The sequence below is a fragment of the Podarcis bocagei genome, assembly GCF_964188305.1.
Source record: "Podarcis bocagei genome assembly, chromosome: 17".
NCBI lineage: Eukaryota > Metazoa > Chordata > Lepidosauria > Squamata > Lacertidae > Podarcis > Podarcis bocagei.
In genome coordinates, this window is record NC_138143.1 from 27,350,212 (window position 1) to 27,377,343 (window position 27,132).

At 43.1% G+C, this 27,132-nt stretch overlaps 1 protein-coding gene across 9 annotated transcripts in view; it reads right to left on the bottom strand.

The window, feature by feature from the left end:
* Positions 1-1,446: 1,446 nt before the first annotated feature.
* SHOC1 (shortage in chiasmata 1) overlaps positions 1,447-27,132 on the bottom strand; it is a 40,978-nt gene continuing 15,292 nt past the window's right edge. For 6 of the 9 annotated variants that reach the window (XM_081176064.1, XM_081176069.1, XM_081176063.1 and 3 more), the window contains 15 exons: positions 25,017-25,148; positions 23,563-23,739; positions 22,708-22,815; positions 17,463-17,644; positions 16,978-17,050; positions 15,755-15,824; positions 15,451-15,635; positions 14,585-14,702; positions 13,659-13,770; positions 10,005-10,126; positions 8,284-8,377; positions 6,482-6,613; positions 4,964-5,113; positions 3,299-4,238; positions 1,447-1,791 (listed from right to left, as the gene is read on the bottom strand). In XM_081176064.1, coding sequence (XP_081032190.1) covers positions 1,688-1,791; positions 3,299-4,238; positions 4,964-5,113; positions 6,482-6,613; positions 8,284-8,377; positions 10,005-10,126; positions 13,659-13,770; positions 14,585-14,702; positions 15,451-15,635; positions 15,755-15,824; positions 16,978-17,050; positions 17,463-17,644; positions 22,708-22,815; positions 23,563-23,739; positions 25,017-25,148 — 2,699 coding nt within the window. In that variant the 3' untranslated portion in view covers positions 1,447-1,687. The remainder of the gene's footprint in view (positions 1,792-3,298; positions 4,239-4,963; positions 5,114-6,481; positions 6,614-8,283; positions 8,378-10,004; positions 10,127-13,658; positions 13,771-14,584; positions 14,703-15,450; positions 15,636-15,754; positions 15,825-16,977; positions 17,051-17,462; positions 17,645-22,707; positions 22,816-23,562; positions 23,740-25,016; positions 25,149-27,132) is intronic. The other 3 variants (XM_081176067.1, XM_081176066.1, XM_081176068.1) reach the window with 3 other exon arrangements.

The following is a 27,132-nucleotide window of genomic DNA, read 5'->3' on the forward strand; positions in this document are numbered from 1 at the left end:
CATGTACTTTTTATAGGTTTGGACTACAATTCTGATATGTGCATAATAAGGGTGAACTCAAGGAAAAGGAGCAGGAATGTTTCTTAAACTGTGAAAGAAAGAAAGCTGAAACATTCCCGCCCTGTGGCTGGTTATGATTATATTTGGTATCTCTTAACTCTGAAATAGCAAATTCCCCAGATCAGCAAAAGAACCCTGCCAAATCTGTGGGAATGGAAAATTGGCTGTTCAGAGACCACAAAAATGGACTCAAAATAGTGACGCCTCCAGGCTTGTAAATATAAGTTACTATGGTTATTATTACTACAGTGGAACCTCGGGTTGCAGACGTAATCCGTGATGGAGGCACGCCCACAACCCGCAGCGTTCGCATCCTGAAGCACCGCATCTGCGCAGGTGTGATTTGGTGCTTTTGTGCATGCGCGAAGCGCGATTTAGCACTTCTGCGCATGCACGAGCGGCAAAACCCAGAAGTAACCCGTTCCGGTACTTCTGGGTTTCCCATGGTCCACAACCTGAAAACACGTAACCTGAAGCGGCCATAACATGAGGTATGACTGTACTTCAATGGCCTTTAAAAGCAATGATCCCTATACTGTAGATCTATAGGAATATTTTTCAGAGGCTGGATTCAATTACAGTGGTACCTCTGGTTACAAACTTAATTCGTTCTGGAGGTCTGTTCTTAACCCAAAACCGCTCTTTAACCTGAGGCGCGCTTTCGCTAATGGGGCCTCCCGCTGCTGCCGCGCCACTGGCGCATGATTTCTTTTCTCATCCTGGGGCAAAGTTCTCAACCCGAGGCACTACTTCCGGGTTAGTGGAGTTTGTAACCCGAAGTGTTTGTAACCTGAGGCACCACTGTAACTAGTGCTGCTAGCGGAAGCAATGGGACTTCCCCCCCTCCCCCCACCCTGAAATTGGCTCAGGTTTGGGGGGGGGCATGAGGGCATGAGAAGTACCAGATCATGTAGAAGAGGGAGGATCATTCCATCTGGCAAGCTGAAAAGCCTGTACTGTCAGAACAATTGGCAACGTGCCACACTGAATTTCCCCCGAGATATTTGACATATTCTAAGACCATTTATTTATGGCCCAATAAAGAGACTGCCCTGGGCAGGAGTGACAAGCTGGTTTCTCATGACAACCACCACTTTACATCTCCCCTTCAGCCTCAAATAAAGGGAGGAGGTCTACATCAACTGGGAGCGTCCTCTCTCCTCTAGTTCTTCCTGGATACCTAGAAAGTGCCCCTTTCCTGTCCAGTCTTGAAATATGGACTTAGCAGCAATCCACTGGTAGCTACGGGTGACAACTTGGTCTGTTGGCCTCAAATCAGGACAACTGCCATTTGTCCCTGACAGATGTTCCAAATTCTGCAGGCAGAGTTGACAATATAGCCCCCCCCCCTTCTAGAGATGCTCCGAAGGAGTTATAAAGATGATGTATAATTTAAGTATGCAGTGCTTTATTTTAATCGTCATACCACATCTTTGTGTAATAATTTTCCAGGCTTATCTAACCTATTTTCTACAATCTCCAAAAAAAACCACCCTCGAACAAGCACTACAAGAAAATATTAAAAACTGTTTAAAAGTAAGTATACAATATATTATAACATTGTTTTAAAACTGCTTAAAGTATATCACATATAAACAGAAGTGTGAAAGGTGAGATTGCATTTCCTTTAAAGGAATTTGAGACGTGTTTGACCATCGCTTCTCCCAGGGTCTTTTTCATAGGTTAGACGTCTTTTTTTCAGCTGTGGTAACTGGGTGCATTTTAAACCTGCTGTAGGGAAAAAAAATGTGTAGAAGTGAGCAATTACCTAGTAGGCATTATGCAGATCTAACTCATTACGGTAATGCCATCCAGCAGTAAGAAAAAGTCTGCATGCTTAGGCATTTAAAGGAGTGATCTAGCCAAAATGGAGCACTTTAAGTTCCATTTATTTCAGTTTGAGAGGGTTTAGCTTCTATTTAACTCCCATTGGATTAATTAAAGTGCTTACTGTTGGCTACATGGTGCCCTGAATTTCTGTCTTAAAAAGGAATTAATTGCTTGCTAAAGCAATGGTGTGTAAGAGCTTAAAATGGAGACAAGGTTACAACATTGAAATGGCATCTTGGATTGTGTAATTATGGGCTTTAACACCGTACTATTTATTTCTTTAAGTTATTTCTCTTCCTTTACAAAGCTCAGAGCTGCTTACATGGACTCCCACATCTGCCAATTTTCAACAATGATGCAGCATTTGAGTGTTTCTAAGGCATTAACTGATATATTCCTTTGTAAATAAAAGGTTTTTAACCAGATTTATTAACGTGTTCAGCTGCACAAATTCAACATTATTAAGGGGGAAATGTTTAAAATGAAGCTTACAGCTTCACATGTTAAGATTAATATGCCCAGAGAAGCAAGGAAATAGTGAAGCACAGTAAGAATGTCAGACTGGCTGAATCCTTAAAGGCTTTGTCATAAGAGGCTATTTTCCATGGTTAAACACCTAATTAATGCCTGGTCTCAATTTTAAAAAAAGAAATGTGTATTTTAATTGAGCATTTCAATGCTCAACAAAGCAGTAGATTTAGGTAGAAAATAAGTATAAGAAGAGAGTACAGTGGTACCCCGGGTTAAGTACTTAATTCGTCCTGGAGGTCTGTTCTTAACCTGAAACTGGTCTTAACCTGAAGCACCACTTTAGCTAATGGGCCTCCCGCTGCCGCCACGCCACCACAGCGCGATTTCTGTTCTCATCCTGAAGCAAAGTTCTTAACCCGAGGTACTATTTCTGGGTTAGCGGAGTCTGTAACCTGAAGCGTATGTAACCTGAGGTACCACTGTACATAAAAGTATAGTTACTCAGATCTCAACTTTAATCCACGAGGGCCAGTTGAAAGCATTGTTTACAACTCTCTCATAATCACCCTAATTTCCCTAAGGTTCAACAATATGAGCAACACCAAAGATTTCAATTAACTTTTCCTCTGTTCAGAGGAAGCTTCCTTTAATGAAAGCCTGAAGCAGTAAACTGAGAGCTGGCCCTAAACCATCAACGCAACAGAATCAAACACATTCAGGTTAAGAGTTAAGACTAGGTCCAGCATTTCATTCTGTAGGAATGGCCAAATATCCCATTAAACAAAAGGACTGCTCATGGTTCTGAGAATATTTCCGTAATTTTGAGCAATAGCAGGTGAAAGGGCACGTAGCTGTAAGAAAAAAAAATAAGGAAAAGCTATTTTTCACTTAATCAGAAAAGAGTGGCAGCAAACAGTGATTTATGGTTTTACTCTACCTGCTGAAACGCATTCTCTTGGATTAGTTGATAACACATTGGGATTTTTCTTTCTTGTGTACTCTCCTGTTATTGGAAAGTCCAAATTAAAGAATCTATCTGGGCTAGATAATTCTTTGCTGAAACTTGAATCCTGGGGAGATGAATCCATTGCTAGCACGGATGACTGGTTACCCCAAAACGTCTCCTCAAACTGAAATTTTGGACCACTATATCCTGTCGCACCAAGTTCTCCTAGAAAACCCTGAGAGTTCTGCTGGATTGGACAATCTTCTCTGCTAGAGACAAGATGCCAAGAAGATTTGGAATCCTTGCTAGATTCACATTGCTTTACAAGTGACTGCTTTTTCACCTCCAGTACATTTTCAATATCTTGATGAGCAAGCATTTGGCCTGCAGCTTTTGAACGGTACATTCTGTTTTGCGCGCTATTTTCAAGATACGTATTTGTTCCACCCAGGTTGTACGCTAAATATGGCATTGTAGCTTCAAAGTTAATATGGGGACGTCCTTTCAGATCATCTGGTGGTAGCAGTGATGAAGTTGTTCTTTTTTCCACTTCCATTTTTTTCGCAAATGGGATGTACTGTTGCCGCTCTATGCCTGTATTATCCTGAAAGAAACAAACTTTTTCCTGGTATGGTACTGAAGGTGCTATTAAGCGGCTGTGCTTTCCACCTAATTTCAGAGGAGTATAGGACTCATTTTGGTAGTAAACTGGGAAACAATTTTTGCTGTTCTGTACTTCACCATAGTTTCCAAAATATTCAGTAAAGGGACTGTGTCCTTGAAAGCCAGATAACACCGCCTTGGAAAAGGGAATTTCAGAGCAAGACCTGATCGAGCCCTTTATGTTTTTTTGAAGTGACACAGTTTCTTCTGGAAGTTTTGGCTGTGCTGGAGGGTTCAAGATGTACAGTGATGTGATGTCACTAAAGTGCTGGAATGGAAGAAGCAAATTCTAGTCTACACCACTAGAAAGACATGAAGCTTTTATTGCCACAGCATTTTCAACTATTAAGTGATAGGGAATACGCCAATCTGAATGTGCATAAAAATGACATAATCATCAAAACCTTAAAGGGGAAACTGAGTTTATATGAAGATTTAATGCTTTAGTTCAAGTATAAAATTCTATTGGCTATCAAATCAAGTCTTAGGATGGCATGCTGAACACAGTGCTGGTGTATTAGAACATCTTAAGGTGGTATAAGCAGGATTTCAGCTTGAAATATCCAGTAACACTAGGGTGGCAGCTGCCTGGCAAATGCAACACAGCATTATCGCATTACACATTCACACATGAGAAAAAGAGCAAGACAACTGCAGGATTCCTAAAACCATGGCCTAAAATAGTATAGTTTTGGTATAGCTGCCACAGGATAAAACACTGGTTGCATCTGTAATGGCAGCATCTCTTTGTGGTATAGTTGCCACTGGAAAATCGCAGATGAAGACCCACATTGTAATGGCAACATCCGTAACCCAGTAAAAACAATGTAATAAATGAGGTACATAAGGGCTACCAATACAGGTGTCCTTGGGTGCTGCAACCCACGCTACGCCATTGATTGGACAAACCTAAAGTACTGGATTCTTGCATAAACACATATAAACACAGTCACACATGGTACACAGGAGATGCTGGGATTCTGAATATCTGACCTTCAGAACTTTCTCAGGCACTTCAGGCAGAAGCTCATGAAGCTGGTCAAAAGTTGCTGACAGAAGCCACTCCAGTGAAGAGCTTTTCTTTAACATGACTTGAGCCACTAGAGGATTCATGCATGGAAATGTAAACAAGGATTTCTCTTCCTGAGGGGAAAAACCAGAATTAACTTTGTTATATTTTCAAGGACAGTTGCAAGTGATGTTTACTTTGTTTTGAGTTCAAAGGTCATAGCTTATGCGTTCGCTAACTGATTGCTGCAAAGTAGGATAAAAGAGGTTTCCTGGGGCCAGAATGCCTACAAATGTACCTTAATGGTTAGCGGACCAAGTTGGCAGGCACATCTGCTGTTAGAGAGGCTACAAGTAAAAAGATAGCTGAAGACGCCTCTGGAAGGCAAGAGCCATTTTGGCAAAGGCAATCCCTTTTATTTTCCGCTGCTCAAGCTGATGTTACCTACCTTTGTGAGTAGAAATAAGCAAAGACTGGGCTTTTTGAATGGAACAAAGAAAGAAGCAAAGGGCTAGTTTTTAGAAAGTGTCTTTTGAAAACTGCCTTTATGGGAATTTGATGTAGGGCAGCAGAGTTTACAATTTGTAGGCGTTAAACTGCACCTCTGCCTATGCCCAAAATAATATAAATTCAAATATTACAAAATATTTTAAGTCCCTCCACTTAGAAGGAAACCAAAATCCAGATGCATGCTGAGCTCCTGGAACTTCTCACCACTCAGGAAACTGGGGCAAGCATAACAATATTATAATTAAGCCAGTTTCCAGGAAGCTGGCATTGTGAAAGAGACATTATAAATTACAATTTCAACAAGGCATTAAAAACAGCTTGCTCCTTTTCTGCCCTGCCTGCATCTGCCATGTTGAAAGCAACAGTAATGAAAGAGGATGAATCAGATTCATTTGCCGTGAGAAATCAGTGTGTGCCAGTGCCTCCAGCCATGTTTTCCTGGAGAATCAACTAAGATCAGGTAAGGCAGGCAACATCTCAGTCTGGTCACCTCTCTCATTTATGTGTGTTTTGCTTCAGGATTTTCCTTCCAGAAAGTAACTACATCATTATATAAAACATACATTTATTTACGAATAGGATGGCTTTTAGCCAGCCAGCAGCATACAGCGATTCATTCCTTTCTTTGATAAGAGATGGGCAGATTGCATTTTTCCATCTGGAAGACCCACTAGCAAGGAAGGACCGCAGCCTACCATGTAAAGTGGGTTGCAGTCCTTATCCTCTGGAGGATCCGTTCATGTGCAACAGCTGCATTTGAATAGTGTTTCCTGCTATTGTAGCCTACACACATTAAGAATAAAAGAAATGCAATGGAACAGGAACTGCTTGTCCCTTGTAAGGAGAGAAGAGAACCAATGGCTTTCCACCTGCTGCTTCCATCAGCCCCAGCCAACATTGCCAATGGTCAGGGATGATGGGAGGGTGGGCGGTTGTACTTCAGCAACATTTGGGAGGGCCACAGGTTCCCTGTTTGTTTAAGAGAAACACACCTCTGACGGCAAGACGGAAAGCCAAGATTTGTCTAGCCATTCCTGAGGATGTCTTTGAGAAGTCATCAGAATGTGGTCAGCGATCTGACGAACCAAAAGGGCTGTCTCTTCAACTCCTGGTGTAAGAACCACCTAAAATGTTGTTATACATTCAGAACAGAGATTACATAAAATGGAACAAAACAACAAGAATCCTTGGCAATTTAATGCCCAGGTTGATGCTGCATGTTAACAATCTCAGCCTAGACACAACATTAAGATAATCATGGCCTCAGTTACCAATTTTCCAATAAGCTCTATATGCGGTTAAAAAATTCTACCCCAGCTATATCAGGCAACAGCCTGAACTAAGAATTTACATTTGCTTTCATTTATTTTCCAAGCAGAACATCAGGAGCTTAATCAGGATTTAAAAAGTTGAAGAAAAACCTAGAGAATTTACATTAATAATGGATTGCTTAATTGTGATAACTGAGCTTGCTGACCTCTAGTGGTAACATGGCATTAGGTACTTCTGTTCAGACCACAGTGTTTTTTCCTACTGTCACATGCCAGAATTATTTGAAACTTATCATGTGCCAGCTACAATGGACAGAGCATGGGCAGTGCAAACAAGCAATACTTGTGACAATAGATAGCAGAGGTTTGTGTGATATAAATTTGCCACAAGATTACTCAGTACAGTGATTTTAGAATACTGGCCGTGGCTCATGGTTGACAGGGCAATTCTTCTTCTACTTCTTCTTTTTCTCCTCCTCCCCCCGCACTCAGGAAACGGGCGAGCTTTGGCTCCTGCCCCAACTCCAAAATGCCCTATTTGGGGACCTTACATAGGCTGCTACTGGTAGGAAAGCACAAACAGAAGTGTGCACACCACTGCCTTTTCATCAAGTACATCAGTGGAAGAACCCAGCAGATCAAGGCAGGAGGTCACCTCTGCTACATTCTAACTCCCACCAGCAGCATGGAGCAGGGCTTAGAATTGCCCTGTACCTTAACTTATTGAGTGAGTATACCTTTGGATTGCATCTGCGCCTTCTTCCTGCACTTCTGCTTGTGTTTTGTAGCACACATTTGGGAATGTAGGGTATGTCACAAGAAAATTCAATCTGCACTGGTGCCAACTGGCTATGTAAAAAAGTGAGAAATCCAGTACTCCAGGAATCAGGTACTCTCATTCTAAGCCTTCAGCCCTCGCAAATGAGAACCAAATGATAGGGGTGGGGGAAGCCAAGTGATGACATAAGAAACACAGCTTTATACAGACTCCATTGAAAACTGTGGCCACTTTCACTTGTAACACAAAGCTATGGTTTGTCTTAACTATAGTTTGTTGAACAAAGCAGGGTCAATATTTGGAGTCTTGTTTCATCTAATGTTGGTTTCTGTTTGCTAATCACTTTTGCCGCATTTCTCTCTAGACAGGTGAGCATCTTGAGGCGGGGCACCAACACTAACCAGGATTATGCTTGCATAGTGGGGTTAGATGCAACAAGAAGCCATGGTTGACACAAGCTGCAATTCATAAGCCAACTTCAAACAGTGGTTTTATATTCCGATTTGTTGATCACTAGCAAGTCATAGTTCATTGGTGAGGATAGGTTTCGGTGTGCAAACAGACCTTATCTTAGCATTTCATGCAAACCAAGTTACTGCCAGATCCCACACATCCTTTGAGATTCCTTTACAGCAGATATTAAAATCTAACCAATTTCCTATCTTTTGTCTGTGCATGAAGGACCAAATATTCTGCTAATGGAGTTTCATCAGCAACATTAAAGAATATATTTTACAAAAACTACCTTTACGTCAAAGTCTTCCGACTTCTGTGCAAATGAAACCAAGGCTCCATAAATCAAGGTTAGGTGATATAGAGTCTTTCCAGCTAGACTATACCTAAATAAAGTAGTATTTCATTACACTTAGTCAGTATCTGTAGGGTATGTGTTCAAAATCTATGAAATGTTGAACATTAAGTTACCTGAACATTTGCTGGGGAAACAGTGTGATAAAGTACATACAACATTAATATTCTTTAGATTTATCTCTTTTTATAAAATGTATATATTTGGCTTACACTGCATGCCAGAATTCTTTCCCTATGTATCGTTACTTTGTTCCAATGTTTTCCCTTTCTGTGATATATGTATTTATTTTAAAACATTTACAGTATATACCACTTAATACCATTTAAATAAAATCTCTAAGTGGTGTACGGTCAAATATAGATTCACTGTTATTCTTCTTCTTAACCTATAGAAAGGATGCAATAAAAACTGTACAGGCAGAACTACATGATACAGTAAAAAATAACAAAGTTAAAAATGTAGGACACTTCAGTAACTGCAAAACTGACAAATGTATCTAACTACATCTTACTCAGAGCAGGCCGGCTGAAATTAGTTATGTCCACTGACTTCAGTAGGTCAATTCCCAGTAAAACTTAGTTGGATTCCATCCACAAGAATCAAAGCAAGATATCTCAGAATGGGTAGTATTCATACAACCCAGACTTCTCTCCATAACCTCACAAGGAAAGAGCATTTAAGGTAGCTATTTCTGTCTGATCTGAAGAAAGTCAGACTGCACCAGGAAAGTGATCTGAAGAAAGTCAGACTGCACCAGGAAAGTGAATGTGGATGCAGAAATGACCCTGTTCTCCTGTAAATAATTAGTGAGGAATAACATCTTTATAGTGACTGGCTAGGCTGCAGCATTTTTAAGAGGCCTGCACTTCTTAACGTGCTGCTATCCAGCTCCTGAACAGCAGCAGTCAAAGCATGTTTGTTAAGGCATGTGCAGCAATCAGACCCAAAATCAGCAATTTTGTGGTGAGGGCAACTCAGGATACACAGGACTGGGATAAATAACTTAACCATAACATAGTTAAATATATTTAAGGTTATTCCATTGTATGAGATATTAATAAAATAAACATTTTAGAGTAAGTGTCTAGTGTTTGCTATATCAAAGTGTTTGCAGTCATTTGCCAGAATGCTGGAAGGTAGGAACAGGTATGTTTTAAACAGGTAAACTACAGTTTCCATACTGAACATTCAGGGGAAAGGTCTAGAGCAGGGACGTCCAACTCCCAAGAGACTGTGATCTACTCATGGGGTGGGGGGACTGGCAGTGATCTACCCCTTTTGGGGAAGGTTCAGATCAAAGTTGTTGAGCTTTTTATAGGGAGGACAATTCCATTTTGGAGGGGTTCAGGTCAAAGAGCTTTTTTTAGGGAGGAAAGCCCTGTTATTGAGAGCAAAATGTAAGACAAGTAAAAACTCTGTCTTCCGTTCCAGCAGTTATGTGAAAATGGAGGGATGGGGAGGGGCCGGATGCTCTTAGGCCAACGCAAAGGAAAAGGAGCTAATTGACCTGTTGGACATCCCTGGTCTAGAGGATCTCCTCCATTACAGCTACAGCCTTGGGAGAAATATTGCAAATTTGAGCTTTCACTTCTTAAAAAAAGATGGCATTCTTCTAAACCTCATGAACTAGGGTCAAACAAAAGATATGAACTTACTCTGAATTTAATCTTTCTTGGGAGTAGAAAATAATCCAACAGGAGCTGTACTGGAGTGACAGCACCACAAGCCTTAACACAATGCTATCAGAAGATTTTTCATAACCAAGTTCTTCCATGTTCTGCAACAAAATAAGTATAAAGCAAGGAGCTGATTGTATATGCAAGACTATAGCTATCATTGGAAGTGGTTGAAGCACAGGATTTCACCTCTAATTTGGAAAGTGAGTTTCACTTTCTATAAAACAAGGATACTTAAGCTAAGGTATGTTTTGAGATTTGAATTACAGATGCCTATTAAATTATAGCAGAATCAGTGAGTGTGCCTTAAATGTTTAAGATGTCATGAATCTCTTAAACTCTGCAACTAATTCATGCAGGATTAAAGTGTGGATTAGAAGAAAAAAAGAACCACCAATATTTTTGCTTCCACATGAGTATTACCATATTTTCCCGTGTATAAGACAATGGTTTTATCCTTTAAAAAATGAGGCAAAAATTGGGGGTCATCTTATACATGGATAGCTAAACCAGTGTTTCCCAACCTTTTTTGGGCAAAGGCACACTTGTTTCATGAAAAAAATCTCGAGGCACACCACCATTAGAAAATGTTTAAAAAATTAACTCTGTGCCTATATTGACTATATATAAACTTTTACTTATGTAAAAAAAAAATAAAAAAATAGTAACAGCATAGAAGGTAATGGTTAGGCCCTCTTCCAAATATGCTGGGTTTTTATTTGCAGGGACTGTTCTACATGGGAAAGCATTCAGCACTGTCATTCTCCCATCAGCTATGTGAATTGGTACTACTCTGGGTCAACTTACTCTGCTGCTAACCCCATTCAAGACAGGTCGCATTCTGGTCCCTGGACTGGCCATTCAACTTGACCAGGAGCATGGAAGACCTTTGCCATCTCTGGATTGCGTTTCCATTGACTTGTCCACCCACAGACTTGTGCTGCCTCGGAGCAGATGCACAGGGAGGCAGGCACTGCCTGCTGACCTCCCCATTGAGAGCCATCAGTGGGCTTGGTGGTGGCTATGTTCCACTTCCACCTCTGAATACCAGTTAAACTCCAGTCCTGCTTGTGGGCTTCCCAGAAGAGACATCTGGTTGGCCAACGTGGTCTGAACTAGATGGGTCCCCCTTGGCCAGATCCAGCAGCAGGGAGCATTTTTAATGTTCTGAAACTGACTCTGAAAGTGGGTGCAGAGTAGGGCCATTGTGCTTAAATTAATGACCAGTGGCCTGGTCTTGGGTCTGGGGACTTCGCTGTTCCCAGGTCCCAATGGGTCAAATAGCAGGGAGCTCAGATAAGGAGCAGGTGCAGGTTTGCCCCACAACCACAAGATGGGAGAGCGGTAGAGCCAGTTTTCCTTTGCTTTGAACTAAAGGCACCCTTTATCAAAGTTCTTTTTCCTTAGGCACTGGTGTGTGTTGTCTTGAACTATACACTATTTAATATACCTATTCCAGTATGATTTTAAATAAAAATAGAAGAAGAAATAATAATGATTTTTTTAAAAAGATGACGAGATGGGCTTCCAGGCAGACTGGAGCTCCAACGGGGAGGAGACAGGAGCCTGTCCCAACAGAGCAGAGCAGAAGCAAATGTTGCCTCCCCCCGCCTTGCCGCCGCACTCAGGAGTCGGAGGATACGGAGCTGCAGTTTGGACAGCAGCAGTTTCTTCCTTGCAAGGGAGCCCCAGCGGCACTGCGGGCGCGGGTGGCCAGGATGTCCTGCTGGGGCCCCGAGCTGCTGCAGTTGCTCCCGGGGAGGGGGCTAGTCCTCCGGGCCCGGAGAAAGCCGGTGTGTTGGCGCGGGGAGGGGGGCGGTATTTCGTAGCCAGGCTCCCGCAGCCAAGTTGCTGGCAGGCGCCCACTTTGCTCCAGCCACCCAGATGCCGGTGCGGTCCTCTTCGGGGTGGGAGGCGCCCCTGCTTTGCGGTGTGGCACACCGCCCGCCCGCCCGGCTCCCTCCACCCCACTCTGCGCAGCTGAACCGGCAGCAGCTTCGCCTCTCCCTGCCCAGCCCGGGCGCGCCGCCTGCGGCAGGACCTGCGCCGGGTCCCCGCTCTCCACTCGCCTACGCCTTTCCCTTCCCCACCTGCCGGCCCCGCTACCTACCCACCAGGGCGACCCCCAGCCAGCCCCTGGCCCCGCCGCCCGCGCCCCCGGCCATCTCCTCGCCAGCTGCAGCGCCGCAGTGGCCTCTTCTTCCGGCCCGAGCGAGCGAGCGGCGTCCCAAGTGTGGCTCTTGCTCCGCCGCTCCCTGCCCTCGCTGCCAGCCTCCACGGCTCTCTCGGGCTCCAAAAGTTGCCGCGCGCGCGACCCGCCCCCTCGAGCAGCCGCGCCTGGGAGGCTCCGAGGGGCGGAGGCAGCCGGCTCTGAGCTCGGCTTGGCGGGACCGCCTCCTCCGCAGCGAGCCCTGAACTGGACCGAGCGAGCAGAAAGCCTCTTTGCCCGGCCCGCGAGGCTGGCGAAAATTGCGGGACTGGCCGGTAGGCAGCGCCGACGGGGCGAGTCGGTTGGGGAGCCCTGTCTGCAAGCAGGCAGGGAAGGCTGTTCGCGTGGGTCACTTTTTAGAAAGGCAGAGAGCCTCCGCCGGAGTGAGGATCCTAAAATCTGGGTCGGGACCAGTAAAAAGGACGAGAAACTCGCTTCCTCGCCCTTGATGCCAGGGGCTCCCAAGCCAGTCTCTGCAGCCATGACTGCCGGGAGCATCAGAGTGGGTGAAAGCCCTCCTCGCCGCCGCCGCCCCGCCTCTCGCCGCCCGACTCGCCCGCCTCCCTCCCACGGCACACCAGGCAACGTCTCGCGGCACACTACTGTGCCGCGGAACACCGGTTGGGAAACACTGAGCTAAACAACTCAAGGGTAAGCTCCCCCTAGAAAAGCTCAACAACTCAAGAAATACTGATTTCTTAATTTTGGGTTCAAAAAAATAGGGGTCGGCTTATACATGGGGGTGTCTTATACTTATTACCCCTCCATTTATCTGAGGTTTGTAATTTTACAGGCTCAAAAGTCTGCTTGACAACCTTCATTAATTCACTTTATAAAGTTTATGCCTTGAGTAACAATCACCCACTTGATCTAAAGCTGTGTTTCTGTACTCGCTTAACTGGCAGACCAGAGTGAGAACTTCTGCGCTCAAGCCCGCCAACCAGGCTCCACCCCCTTGGCAGCCCATGATTGGGCAATTTAAACTTTAGCCTTGGTGGGCTATTCTGCCCTGTAATGTGGCCAGTGGGGGATTTTACAACTGTCGGCTGTTGGGACGTGATTCCTTGCTACGAGGGAAATGGAGGACAGCCTGTGAGGGGCTGCCAACTCTGTCAACCCAGAGCAGGGTAATTGGCCATCTCTGTACTCACTTATCCAGCAGCAATTTTTACTGACTCAATATGGTTCACTTCTGAGTAGATATGCACAGGATCATAGAGCAAAATACATAATATATTTAGTAGGTATACAACAGAACAATCCCCCTTGGCTAACAGATTATCAAGATTTACGTATTATTTGACATATTCTCATGTTAACTTATTACTAAGCTGTGAAACATCTTAGACCCCTTCAGTGTCCAGGACAGCATAAAACTTTGCATATACGCAAGGGAAAAATCTTTAACTGCCACATATTTTTACCTGAATAACGATAGCAGTGCATTCATCTACAGTCATCACGATGTAACGGTCCGTGCTTCCAAAGAACTGTAATGCCTCACAGCACTTCCTCTCAATAAATGTAATATTGTACCTGTACAGATTAGTCCCTGTTAGTAGACCAGCTGTGTACATTTCAGTAACCCAACTGAAATACTTAAAATTGTGCTCTTCCTGCACTGAATGTCCCAGCATTATTTCTCATGGTAGTCTTTCTTTGCCCATGTCATCCAGCCCTGATAAATTACAAGAGGACTTTGCTCACCTCTCCTGCATCGCACACCTCTGCCAGTTCATTGCTTGCTACTGAATTACCTGACAAAAGGCTAGGGCATACAACCCCCCACCCCACCCCAACGGGAAGAAATTATATTTTGCTTGTATTTTAGGGGGGGGGGATCTAATTCACACTTCCAAAAACAATATGCAAACCAGACAACAGCCATCATCTGAAATTGACATTTGCCAAATTTTGCAATACAACCAACCTACATGTTGCATATATTACGGGGAAATGTGCATAAAAACACATATATTAGTGAAAATAACATGCAAAAATGCATTATATTATTAGTAACTGCTTGCAAAAATGTGTATATTAGTGAAAAAAATCGATAGGAAAATGTGCTTATTAGGATAAATTTGCACCCAAACGCTGGCAATGTTTTAAAATGCAAATTGCTGAGGAATTGTGGAAAAGTGAATTTAGCCTTGGAAAAATGAGAAGCTGTGAGAAACCTAAATTGACAGATTCCTTCATCCTCAACTGGCCACATTTAATTCAGAAGTAGCTTGCAAGTGATTATTAATGTTCAATCCTTATTAACAGCCATAGAGAACAGGCTGAGGAGGAATTGCAAGCTATGACAATGGAAACGCAAAGAGAATGCAAGATGCTCACTACTTACTTGGACTCCAGTAACTGAAGGATTTCTGGGGTATTGAGAAGGCCCTCAGATGTCAGAAAAACATATGGAATTGGCAGTTCCAGGAGGACACACCCAAAATTATCTGGAGAAACCTCTACTAAAGAATATTATTAGTATTATTGTTATTAAGATATCTATACCACCTTTCATCCAAAGGTCTCAGTGCAGTTCATAAAAACACAAGATAAAAGCACAATTGAGTAGTTAAAACAGAAAACAACAACCCCCCTCCCACAAACACATTTAAAATGCTTTAGAATATTAATCAGCCAAAGCCCTGGTTGAAGAAGAGCGTTATTGCCTGGCACCTAAAGATATATAATGGAGATGCCATAGATATGCACATGATCATGCTGCTTTTAAGTGAACTGTGAGTCAGGCAGTCCTGGAATAAAATCTCCTCTCAATCTATATAAAGTTATTTCAGGCAAACTACAATCTTTCAGCTTCAGCTACCAATCTGTACTATGAATACTGACATACTTTACAAGGTTGCTGTAAGGATTACTGAACTAATGTATAAGTAAAAGATTAAGATTGCTGAATTATATTTTTTTTAAACCCCATTAGAGTTGACTAGCACAAAACAATATATTTAAAAAATGCTATATTAACACTATATATTAGTTTTCCCATTATATCAGAGCACAGCACTAGTTCTTTTCTGCCTTTACAGCTGTATAGCTGGGGGAGGAAACCCTGGGCACCATCTGATTTTATGCGACTTTCATTTCCGGGAGTCAATTTTATGTAACCATTTGAAAAGATATTGGATCACTTTTTATGAAGCATGCCCAAACCTATTTGACTTTTATCATCTATTTAGTATTTAAACATTCACTTACCGATTCCAAATGTTTCCGGAACAGTGGTTATGAAAGTTATGTAAGAAACATTCAGATTTTTGCAAATATCAAACCAGCATGATTTTTCTGAATAATTATATTCCACCACTAATGAAAAATGAGTCCAAGGGAAATCAGGTCCAATGTTCTGATTATATACAACCACACAAGAGGATCTTTCCAAACTGCAAACGAAGCAAAGGTGGGGGAGTTTTAGTATGACTACCTTCAGTTACATCCTACAAATCCTTTCTGTAATAATTGCAAGATCCCAGTCTATTTTCTAATAATGAAGTATACTCACCTACTTATTACATCTTGGCTCTCTAGAAAAGTCCCTCTTTCCTCAGAATCTAAATACACAATTTTCAAGCCTGTTGGAAGACAGAGCTGCAAGTTAGTGACTCAAGTTAAAGGTTCATTTGAAGCTGTGGAAATTGTCATACGGCCAATAATAACCAATAATAACATTTGTCAGGTTCCATCAGACAAGAGAGCGTGAAAAATACCAGCATATAGTAATGATATTTACTTTATCTTTAATATTTATATAAATGTACTGGGAAGTTTTCTGTTCTTTTTACATTTTGTGCACCAAGTTATTATTAATCTTTAAAGGGCAACTTCAGATGATCATCTGTTGTCTTAATGATATGAATGAGCCTTTGTTTTCCATACATTCAGCCCCTTGATGTGAGACAGCAAATAAATAGGAAGCTTTTCCATTTACAATACATAGTTTCTAATTTCCTCTGGACCAGGAAACTCTGGTTAGCAGCTTCTGAACAAGTCTGGATATTAAGCCAACTTCAAACCATAGCTTAATATCCTGGTTCTTCTGAAGCTGATAACTATAGTTCTATAGTTCTATAGAAAAGCTCATGCAAAGGGGCTGTATTTCCTACGAAAAGTCTCATTCATATTTCATCCAAAGGCAGAAAGTATCATGCTGTAATGACTGTGAAGTGACCATCATCTGTATATCAGATTGCTTCCTAATGACCATCTAATGTTTCTACAGCAATTCAGAGGTGCCTGCTCAATGGCTTTTGCTTGAATTGGAAAGATTTATTAATTGAACGTTGATAGCTGGTGGCTGGGACATGCTCCACAACCTGAGGTGAGGGCTGGAGAAAGTTGCAGAGATTCGAGGGAAGCAAACATTAAAGACTGAGATTTTTAGTTAGGAAGACTTTTGTGGGGCTTCAAGAGATGATCACACTTGCTTGTGAAGGAGCTGATGCAACTTTATCTTCTAGTAGTCCTACCTGGCTCTCAATGCTCACTGTGCTTGTTTTTAAATAAACACCTATCATTAAATCACTGCAGGTGTCTCTATCTTGTCCAAAAGGAAACTAAAACAGAGAAATCATCATTGCTCAGAGAACTACAGAATATATAATAATAATAATAATATGAGAGTTTGAGATTTTGATCCAAGACTTTTGAATTGAAATATGCAAGCAAGCATGCATGCAAACATTAGGGTATATACAGTTTCCAAGCAATACGAAAAATAACATTTACCTTGCACTGTACTGATGGTGTTGATTAGTACATCTGTTTCTTCATCAAAACCCATTCTAGTCACAATTACTACCTGGCACATCATAAAAAAATTATAAAATATGCATTTTAAAAGCAACAACACAATGATCAGACTGTATTTGATATTTAAAATATTTGACAATAATTTGAGATAGTGGAAGATATTTTCAGGACTTGAGGATTAATCGCAAGAAGCAAGAGTAATTTAGATTAAATATGAAAGTAGATTAATGGATGTAGAAAAAATAAGAAACAAGGCAATGGAAAAACTAATATTTGTAGATGCTCAGTCCTAGGCTTTGCTGAGCAGACTACCCCTACCCCAAGGGTGGGGAATTATTTCTCCAACACTTTGACAGGTGGGTGAACTTTCCTTCCCTGGCAATTCACGCTATGCTAAAAATTCTGTATAATAATTGCAGTCATGGTTTTCACCAGATATGCCAGCTTTTGATATTATTTACCTTATTTTGATCATTCATATTACTCTGCACCCATTTGGACATTTGATGATGCAGTTCTTTTATCTTGGGGTTGACTTCTTGCTTCTGCATGGAAATCTGCACAATCTCCAACAATCTACAAATATTATCCAGCCTGGAGTCCAGGAAGTCCTTATATCTATCTTTTGCGTTGAACAAATATCCTATTTAAAATTAATTACATCAATCACATGCTTTACAAAATCATCATTAACAGTACTGTAACAAACTAGTAGTTTGTTTCTTTTTATTGTCCAGAACGAAACAATCACAAAGCAACTGTCAAGTTTAACATTAAAACAACACCAAAAGAAAAATACAGTGGTGCCTCACAAGACGAAATTAATCCGTTCCGCGAGTCTCTTCGTCTTGCGGTTTCTTCGTCTTGCGAAGCACGGCTATTAACGGCTTAGCGGCTATTAACGGCTTAGCGGCTTTAAGAAAAAGGAAACAAACTCGCAAGAACTCGCAAGACGTTTCGTCTTGCGAAGCAAGCCCATAGGGAAATTCGTCTTGCGGAACGACTCAAAAAACGGAAAACTCTTTCGTCTTGCGCGTTTTTCGTCTTGCGAGGCATTCGTCTTGCGAGGTACCACTGTATATAGCACAGAAACAGCCCTAAGCATAATAAACATATTCCCTCAAACCATATAAATACTTGATTCATTTGGAGGTGACATAATAATAATAATAATAATAATAATAATAATAATAATAATAATAATAAATTTTATTTATATCCCGCCCTCCCCAGCCGAAGCCGGGCTCAGGGCGGCTAACAACACTAAAATAGTGCAACATTATAAAAACATCAAAGAATTAATTAAAATCAAAATTGATGGCAACCATAAACTAAAGTATTGTAAGGATTGCCAAAGGAGGGAGTCAGGCTGCGCCCTGACCAAAGGCCTGGTGGAACAGCTCTGTCTTGCAGGCCCTGCGGAAAGATGTCAAGTCCTGGAGGGCCCTTGTCTCTTGTGACAGAGCGTTCCACGAGGTTGGAGCCGCAGCCGAAAAAGCCCTGGCTCTAGTTGAGGCCAGCCTAACCTCTCTGAGGCCTGGGACCTTCAAGATGTTTTTATTTGAAGACCGTAAGTTCCTCTGTGGGGCATACCAGGAGAGGCGGTCCCGTAGATACGAGGGTCCTAGGCCGTATAGGGCTTTGAAGGTTAAAACCAGCACCTTAAACCTGATCCTGTACTCCACCGGGAGCCAGTGTGCAGCTGGTATAGCACCGGATGAATGTGATCCCGCAGTGAAGACCCCGTAAGGAGTCTCGCTGCGGCATTCTGCACCCGCTGGAGTTTCTGGGTCAGTCTCAGGGGCAGCCCCACGTAGAGCGAGTTACAATAATCCAGTCTGGAGGTGACCGTCGCGTGGATCACAGTGGCTAGGTCAGGGCGAGAGAGGTAAGGAGCCAACTGCTTAGCTTGGCAGAGATGAAAAAATGCCGCCTTTGTTATAGCTGCAATCTGCGCCTCCATGGAGAGGGAGGTATCGAAGATTACACCCAAACTCTTAACGGACGGTGCTGGCACTAATTGCACCCCCGCAAGAGATGGGAGTTGCCCCCTCAATCCCATATCGTCCCGTCCCAGCCAGAGGACCTCTGTCTTCGAAGGATTTAACTTCAACCGGCTCCCACGTAACCATCCAGCCACAGCTACAGCTTCCAAGCATCTGATCAGTGTGTCTGGGGCCGAGTCAGGATGGCCATCCATCAACAGATAGAGTTGGGTGTCATCAGCATACTGATGGCAGCCCAGCCCAAAACTCCGGACAAGCTGGGCGAGGGGGCACATAAAGATGTTAAAAAGCATCGGGGAGAGTATCGCACCCTGGGGCACTTCACACACCAAGGAGTGGCGGGATGACAGTTCCCCCCAAGCGCCACCCTCTGTCCCCGACCAGAGAGAAACGAGCGCAGCCATTGAAGGACTGTGCCCTGCATCCCCATGTCGGCAAGGCGGTGGTCCAGGAGTTCGTGATCGACCATGTCGAAGGCTGCTGACAGGTCTAGAAGAATCAGCAGCCCCGACCCGCCTCGATCCAGCTGCCTGCGGAGATCATCTGTTAGGGCGACCAGAGCCGTCTCGGTCCCATGACCAGCGCGGAAGCCGGACTGGAATGGGTCCAGAGCCGATGTTTCACCCAGAAACCTACCAAGCTGTTCAGCAACCGCTCTCTCAATCACCTTACCCAGGAATGGAAGATTCGAAACTGGGCGGTAATTGGATAGATCTAAGGGATCTAATGATGTTTTCTTTAAGAGCGGACGCACCACTGCCTCCTTCAGTTCCCCTGGGAATGTCCCGGTGCCAAGGGACAGATTGATGATATCCCCCAGGGGGGCCCGCACCTCGTCTGGACACGCTCTAATCAGCCAAGACGGGCACGGGTCGAGAGGACAAGTGGTGGGCTTTCCAGCTCGGAGTCTGTCCACATCGGCTGGGGATATCCAGTCAAAGTGGTCCAATACTGGACCCGAGGACAGTCGAGGGGCCTCCAGTTCCTTTATTGTATCCAAGTTGGCAGGGAGGTCATGGCGGAGCGACAGGACCTTCTCCGCAAAAAAGCTCGCAAATGCCTCACAGCTGTGTGTCAAATTATTATTGAAATTTGGCTGTCCTTCGAGGGACGTTAAAGACCGAATTACACTAAATAATTGTGCCGGGCGAGAGCTAGCGGATGCAATGGAGGCCGAGAAGTAGGACTTCTTAGCGGCCTTCACTGCCATCTCATAGGTTTTCATAAAAACTCTATAAGATGTTCTTGAGGCTCCGTCACGGGCACCCCGCCATACTCGCTCTAGCCGTCTGAGGTCCCGCTTCATTTTCCGGAGCTCCTCAGTAAACCAGGGAGCCCGGTTTCTGCAGGGTCGCAGAGGGCGCTTAGGTGCGATCTCATTGATGGCTGCCAGGAGCTGGGTATTCCAGCCCTCAACAAGCTCTGTCAATGAGTCGCCAGGGGGAGAAAGGTCCCACAAGGCTTGATGGAACCTATCAGGGTCCATCAGCCTCCGCGGGCGAGCCCAAATCGGCTCGCCACCTAAGCAGGGTGGGGGTGGAACATCAATCCTGGCTTTCAGAGCATAGTGATCAGACCATGGCACCTTGATCGAAGGAAACATGATCACATCTATACCGACACCAAAGATCAAATCCAGCGTGTGGCCTGCTTGATGTGTGGGGCCCGAAACAAACTGGGAGAGCCCTAGCGTCGCCATGGAAGACACCAGGTCCAGAGCCTGAGAGGAGGGAGTGGCATCGGCATGGATGTTGAAGTCCCCCAATACCAATAGGTTAGGGAACTCCAAGGCCCAGCCGGCCACCGCCTCCAGCAGGCCTGACAGGGTGGCTGCTGGTGCGCTAGGTGGCCGGTACACCAGCCAGACAGCCAAGCTCACCTCGGACCCCCACACTAGGCCAACACATTCAATGCCGGGGATCGATGGCGGTGGTAGAGCCCTGAAAGAACAATCTTCCCGGATTAATAATGCCACCCCTCCCCCCCGGCCCACAGTCCGTGACTGGTGGAGGACGGAAAAACCCGGGGGCACCATCTCTCGTAAGGTAACAGTATCCCCTTCGCGCACCCAGGTCTCCATCACACAAGCCAGGTCGACCCCCTGCGAGATGATGAAATCTCGCAGGGTGGCGGTTTTGTTGCCTACAGACCTGGCATTGCACAACACCAGTGACGGAGGTGAGTAATCCTTGCTCACCCTACCCTCGTCTCTCGGGATGGGGCGCAGATTGGAAGGGGTACGAGCATATCCGTATCTCGATCCCCTTCGCCTATGACATCTGCCCCCACCGCCATACCTCCCTCGCCCCTCCACAGTAGGAATCCCAAGCCTCATACTCGCCTCCATTTACAAAATATAAAAGCAAACAAACAAACAAACAAAAAACAATTACCCCAAAACAAAACCAATCCCCACCCCACTCAACAACCCTCGCACCCCAACCCAAAATAAAAAACAAAATAAAAATACATGGATAAAAACCATACACTGTAATGCTGTAAAAATAAACCAAAAATACAATGTATGCATCTGCCACAGACTTTTAACATTGTTATGGCCCACGATAGTTTTACTGGTAATTTAAAGATTGGCCAATGTTTCCCTTAAAGGCTGCATTCTGTAATGCTGAACCAGCCACCCTCACCCAAATCTTCCAGACTCAACATACCGGTATATTAACTCTTCCCTTTCAACCTTTAGAAATATTTTGGAGGAGGGAAATGTACCATGCTAGGACAAAATGTAGTACTTCTGTGACGAGTAACAGCCTAAAGTTAATTCATGCTCTGATGAAATGAATATGATATTGAAACGTATTTAGAAGAAGATACAGGGCTAGCTCTGCAAAGGATGTGCTAGGCCCCTCCCTCATTAGAACTGGGATGTGGGGCTAATGAAGAAAGTCTCAGGGCAAAGTCCCGGAAAGCTTCAGAACAAAGTCCTAAACTTATTGCCAAAACTTATTGGACAGCCAGAGCTTCACCAGGTCTCTAGGTGTTGCAGCGAAGATGGGGACCTCACCTTATAGCTCACCCATCCAATACAGTTCTCAGCAGATTGTCCTTGCTATCTTTGGACAATCTGAAGGAGTGATGCTTTATCGGGAGATTGAGCGGCTGTAGCCCCCCTTTCCCATTGCTTTTTTTCTCCGACTAGAAGACCTGCTCCCCTAAGTGCTCCTTTCTCTCCTTCCCCATGGTGGCTCCCTTTTATTCCCTCCTGAACAGCAAGCAAAGAGGAGTTGAGCAGTAATTGGCAAGGCAATCACAGTTCCAGGGCACTTCCCAGCTGGTTGTGCATCCTTGCCACCAGCTAGATTAGGCCACAGATCCATGCAAAAGACAAATTCCAGATAGCTAGATTTCTACTCACAATAACAGGAAACTAGACTTCCACCACCTATATAATTTTTCCATGATACCATTAATGAACAAATAAAAAAGAATTTACATTCAATACATTTTCACAGCAATTCCCCGCCCCCCCCCAAATATTTACAATTTTTAAAAGTGAGGAATTGGAACAATAATGAAGAACTGAATTCTCATACAGATCTGTCAACAAAATGATATAAAATATGAATGGATTTTTACAACGTCACTAGTGCCTCAATGATCTACAGTAGTGTTCAGGTATTTTCATGCTGTGTTTTATTAAAATTACAAAGGATTATTATTATTATTTATATAAAAAACTAACCTAATGCAGTGTTCAAGTTACATGTTAATAACAGGTCTCGAACTGTTACCAGTAAATGAAGAGCAACAGCATGTTTGAATACTGCAATCTCTCTCCCCTCTTTGATACCTATTAAAAAGGCACAGAAATGTACAGTTTACATAGGAGTGTTCCCATAAATATTAGAATTATTTGGTAAATGAGGCAATAGCATTTCTTACCTTTTTGTAATGACACAGCTCTATATGGGGGGCATTTAAGGCCCTTAGATTGCTTCCACACTAGAGCTCTTTAGTGCTACCGAGTCATTACAATACATTTCTGCAGTTGGAAGAAGAATTAAAATGGTGGTTCCACATGGCATTTCATATACACCCCTTTCATTAGTCAGTTCCTACTCAGTGGGTAAGAGCTTTCATTACTTGCTTCCTCCTTGCATTTAGAGTAATTGTATCTTTTTTGGTATTATTGCAATTGCAGTATTTCTATAATACTTTTAAAAACAACAACAATGAACAGCAATATGACTGCAATTGTCTTAAAAATGACTCCAGATCTGGTGAAAAAGACAATACAGAAAACACTAGATTGATGCAGTTTAGCAGCAACATCGTTTGGATTCTCTCTAAAAGCCAAATGAACAAATGATGTCCATTCTGAAGAAAGAGGCTATTACAGCATCCTTGGAAATTTCAATTCAGTTCCTAATACCATGAATTAAAATGATTGTGTGTAGAAGATTCTGAGAAAGAAACCCCGAATAATAGTTGCCAGGACAATTATCCTTGTCTGCTAAGCTATAAACTATTACATTTATCCCTGAGTAATACAAAGAACCCTGCTAATGTCATAAACAATGCATGAATCTGTCCTTACCAGTCACACCTTGTTTAAAAGCATCACTGATCACTTTCTCCTGCTGTTTTAAAAAATATCTGGTGGTGTCAAAATTAAGGGTGCGAAATTTCCATTTAGGCATGCCAAAACTCATGAGCTCTTTCAAAACTGGAGTCACTGCAGCTTCAAGGATATGATATGCTTGAAATTGACTCTCTGGAGAAAACAAATCCCGCACAAAAAAACTTCAGGTTGGCAGCACATGGTTAAATAATGTACAGTCTGATGAGAATACAAAATGTTTTAACAGCCCACAATACAGAATATAAATCACAGACTTTTTAAATTTTCTAATGTTGTATTTAGTGAATACGGTATTTTCCAAATAAGCCTTTTGTTGTAGATAAACACTAGGTGGCATCATTGTTACCTTCTTAGAGAACAAATGTAGAACATTCTACAGTAGAAATATTTTGCTTCAGTTTTATCTTTATCTTTGTGCCAGGACTGCCAAAGTTCACTTTGCATCTTCAGATGCAGACACTTTAGACATATGCAGATATTACAGGCTCTGCGTCAAAACCAGCCCAACCATTAGGCAAAGGGAAGCTGCCCCCTCAGGCAGGGGATTGTGGGAATAGGAGAGCACCAGTAGTGTTGGAGGACTATTGCTATAGTTGGAGGACTATAGAGCTATTGGTGCCACATAGCCAACTGCAAGTCTTAAGTGAGCCTGTTGCCTGCAGGTGTACTGTGCTGCTGCCAGTGTGGAAGTAAGATGCAACTTCTAGTCTGATGGGCTTCTGTAGGTGGCATGAGGGGCACACCATCTTGTCCTTTGCCTCAAGCAGCAAAATGTCATAGGTTACACATGCTACATGTAAGCAAAGGGCTTATCCACACCTCTATGGGCTTTCTATGTCCACATGGCCATATTCTTTTAACTCATAAAAATGGCAATTCTACCTTCTACAAGCTTTGTTCTCTCTTAAGTCTTTCACAACATCACCATCATGACGCCTTTTGACTGTCTAATAAAATATGCACATAGGAGCACCAGCTTCCTAGCATTAATCAGCACAAGCAATTACGGTGCTTCATAAATGTGAATTATATACTAGTGTGGCAATGGTTTTCAGTCTTTCTACGTTCTGGGAACCATTTCTATGCTGATTTTTTTCTGCTAAGTAGCTTGAACAGTATTTTCCTGGAGCTCACCTGGATTTCAAAGGCGGAATTGATGTCCGGGGAGATTTCCAAAAGGAGGCGCTTCCTAAAAAAAGCTCAACAACTTCCTGATATATAGCAACCCTACTGAGCAGAATACACCCAAGTATGTATCTAAAGACTGGTAGTGATGAGCAAGCTACTTTTCATGGAAGCTTAACTTGCCATTGTCGATCTTCTAATTCTTTGGAACACTGAAAACCACAGCATAAATACCACCCATAAAAGAATCTTTTAACTACCAGGTGTCTTAAAATATTCAGTACCTGATGCTTTAATCTGAATGGAAACTATTTCTTCATTTTCCTTTGTTTGCTTTTCCATAGGAACTGCTTCGTTAAGGGTAAGAGGACTGATATTGTTTTCCAGTGTTGGGCTCTTCTCCTTAGCATCCAGAACTTAAGAATTACAACAACAGGGGGAAAAACCCCACAAGTGTTATAGGACAAGCTAGAGGACAATTCAATCCCTTACCTTGAATACTTTACTATTTCACATTCAGGAATTGAGCAAAAAGGCAACTCCCCTCCCACCTCCTGTTAAAATCATACTGTAATCTCTGAACAGCCTACTCTTGGAGAACACTTCCAGGTGCAGTTGTCAGGTGAACCGATTCAAAATACCTTAAATCTGGAAAGCCACATGGGGACTATGGTGAATTCCAGACTGATCTATGCTAATCCAACTGGCAGACTACAAGAACAGACTAGATCGCGCTCAGCAAGTTCCCCACGCACTATATATAGTAGGACACCTATCATGTAAGGAAGGTTTTAACATCTTAAAGGTAAAGGTACCCCTGACCGTTAGGTCCAGTCATGGACGACTCTGGGGTTGCAGCGCTCATTTCACTCTATAGGCCAAGGGAGCCGGCGTTTGTCTGCAGACTGCTTTCAGGTCATGTAGCAGCCGCTTCTGGCGAACCAGAGCAGCGCACGGAAACGCCGTTTACCTTCCTGCCAGAGTGGTACCTATTTATCTACTTGCACTTGACATGCTTTCGAACTGCTAGGTGGGCAGGAGCTGGTACTAAACAATGGGAGCTCACCCGGTCACGGGGATTCAAACCGCCGACCTTCTGATCGGCAAGCCCTAGGCTTTGTGGTTTAAACCACAGCACCACCCGCATCCCTGTCTTTAACATCTTAAGAAGTTCTAAAACATTGATACAATGGCAGCAATCAATATGCATATGTTGCTTCAGCTTGAGCTCGCTAGGTGGTAATGCAGTAACCAAGTACAGATGTTCCACTCTGGTATGCATAGAACAGAGGTCATCAGTTCCTGTGACTCTGCATTTAATGATGTTTTAAAAAGCAGGAAAACAAAATAACGAAAGTGCAATATGGTAATTGATTCTGAATGTTAACAGATCTTAATTAAAATGGCATATGTGCACACATACTTACGGTAACTAATCCCACTTTCAAACTAGGTCACAAAGAGGTAGTTAGCATTTTGTGAGCAATCTCCCTTTACACTTTTATATACACTCATTTATCTTATCATCTAGGCAGGACAACACCTAATAACAGGAATTAGTCTATGCCAGTGTTATTTGTTAGGGTGTTTCAGAGAAGGCTCCACAGGGCAGGAAAGAGTAGGATGGATATGGCATTGCACCAGAGCCTTTTGATGCAAAGAAAAAACAGGATTAGTGCAACTCTATGCTATCATAACGCCTTGCCTACTTTCCTTGCGGCTTGTAATGACACAGTAAGAGATCTTATGATCCAGCTCAAGTTCCCGAACTCACTATTCTGTGGAATCAACTGTTACAAATTCCTGTAAAGCATGCGCTGTCACAACTGGTGCATCATGCCCAATGCACTTATAAGCCAGTCCACTCCAGTCATATGATAAGGTTATTAGCTGGGCTAATCACTGAAGCTGTGATTAATGGGAATTAAGTGTGGTGAGGAGGAGATCAATGGAGAAATTTCAGGCTTGCATCAGAATAATCTGAATGGGAATGCACACCCAACCTGCTGCTGAGGGCAGGATTGACTCTGCCATTAGACTAAGTGAGGCAGGCTGCTTCAGGCAGCAGATTCTTGCAAAGCATTAAAGGGAAGCAAACTGTAAGTTATTAAAGGTGAAAGGCCTTATTCATTAATTATTATTATTATTATTATTCATTAATTGCTTTCCCACAAGATCCAGTCAGAACGGCACGACTGTGCCCAACAACGACAGATATAGGGCAGAGACTGCATTGCACCCCTTTCAAAAAAGTATTATTTTAAGACACTTTCATACTGGAATTGACGTGTGACCCACATTTAAGTGATGAGATGTGATAATCACATGCACAGCTTTTTCATTTGGTGTGCATGCCACTGAAAGTTGTGGTTGGTTGTGGTTTCCCAACACAGGCACACA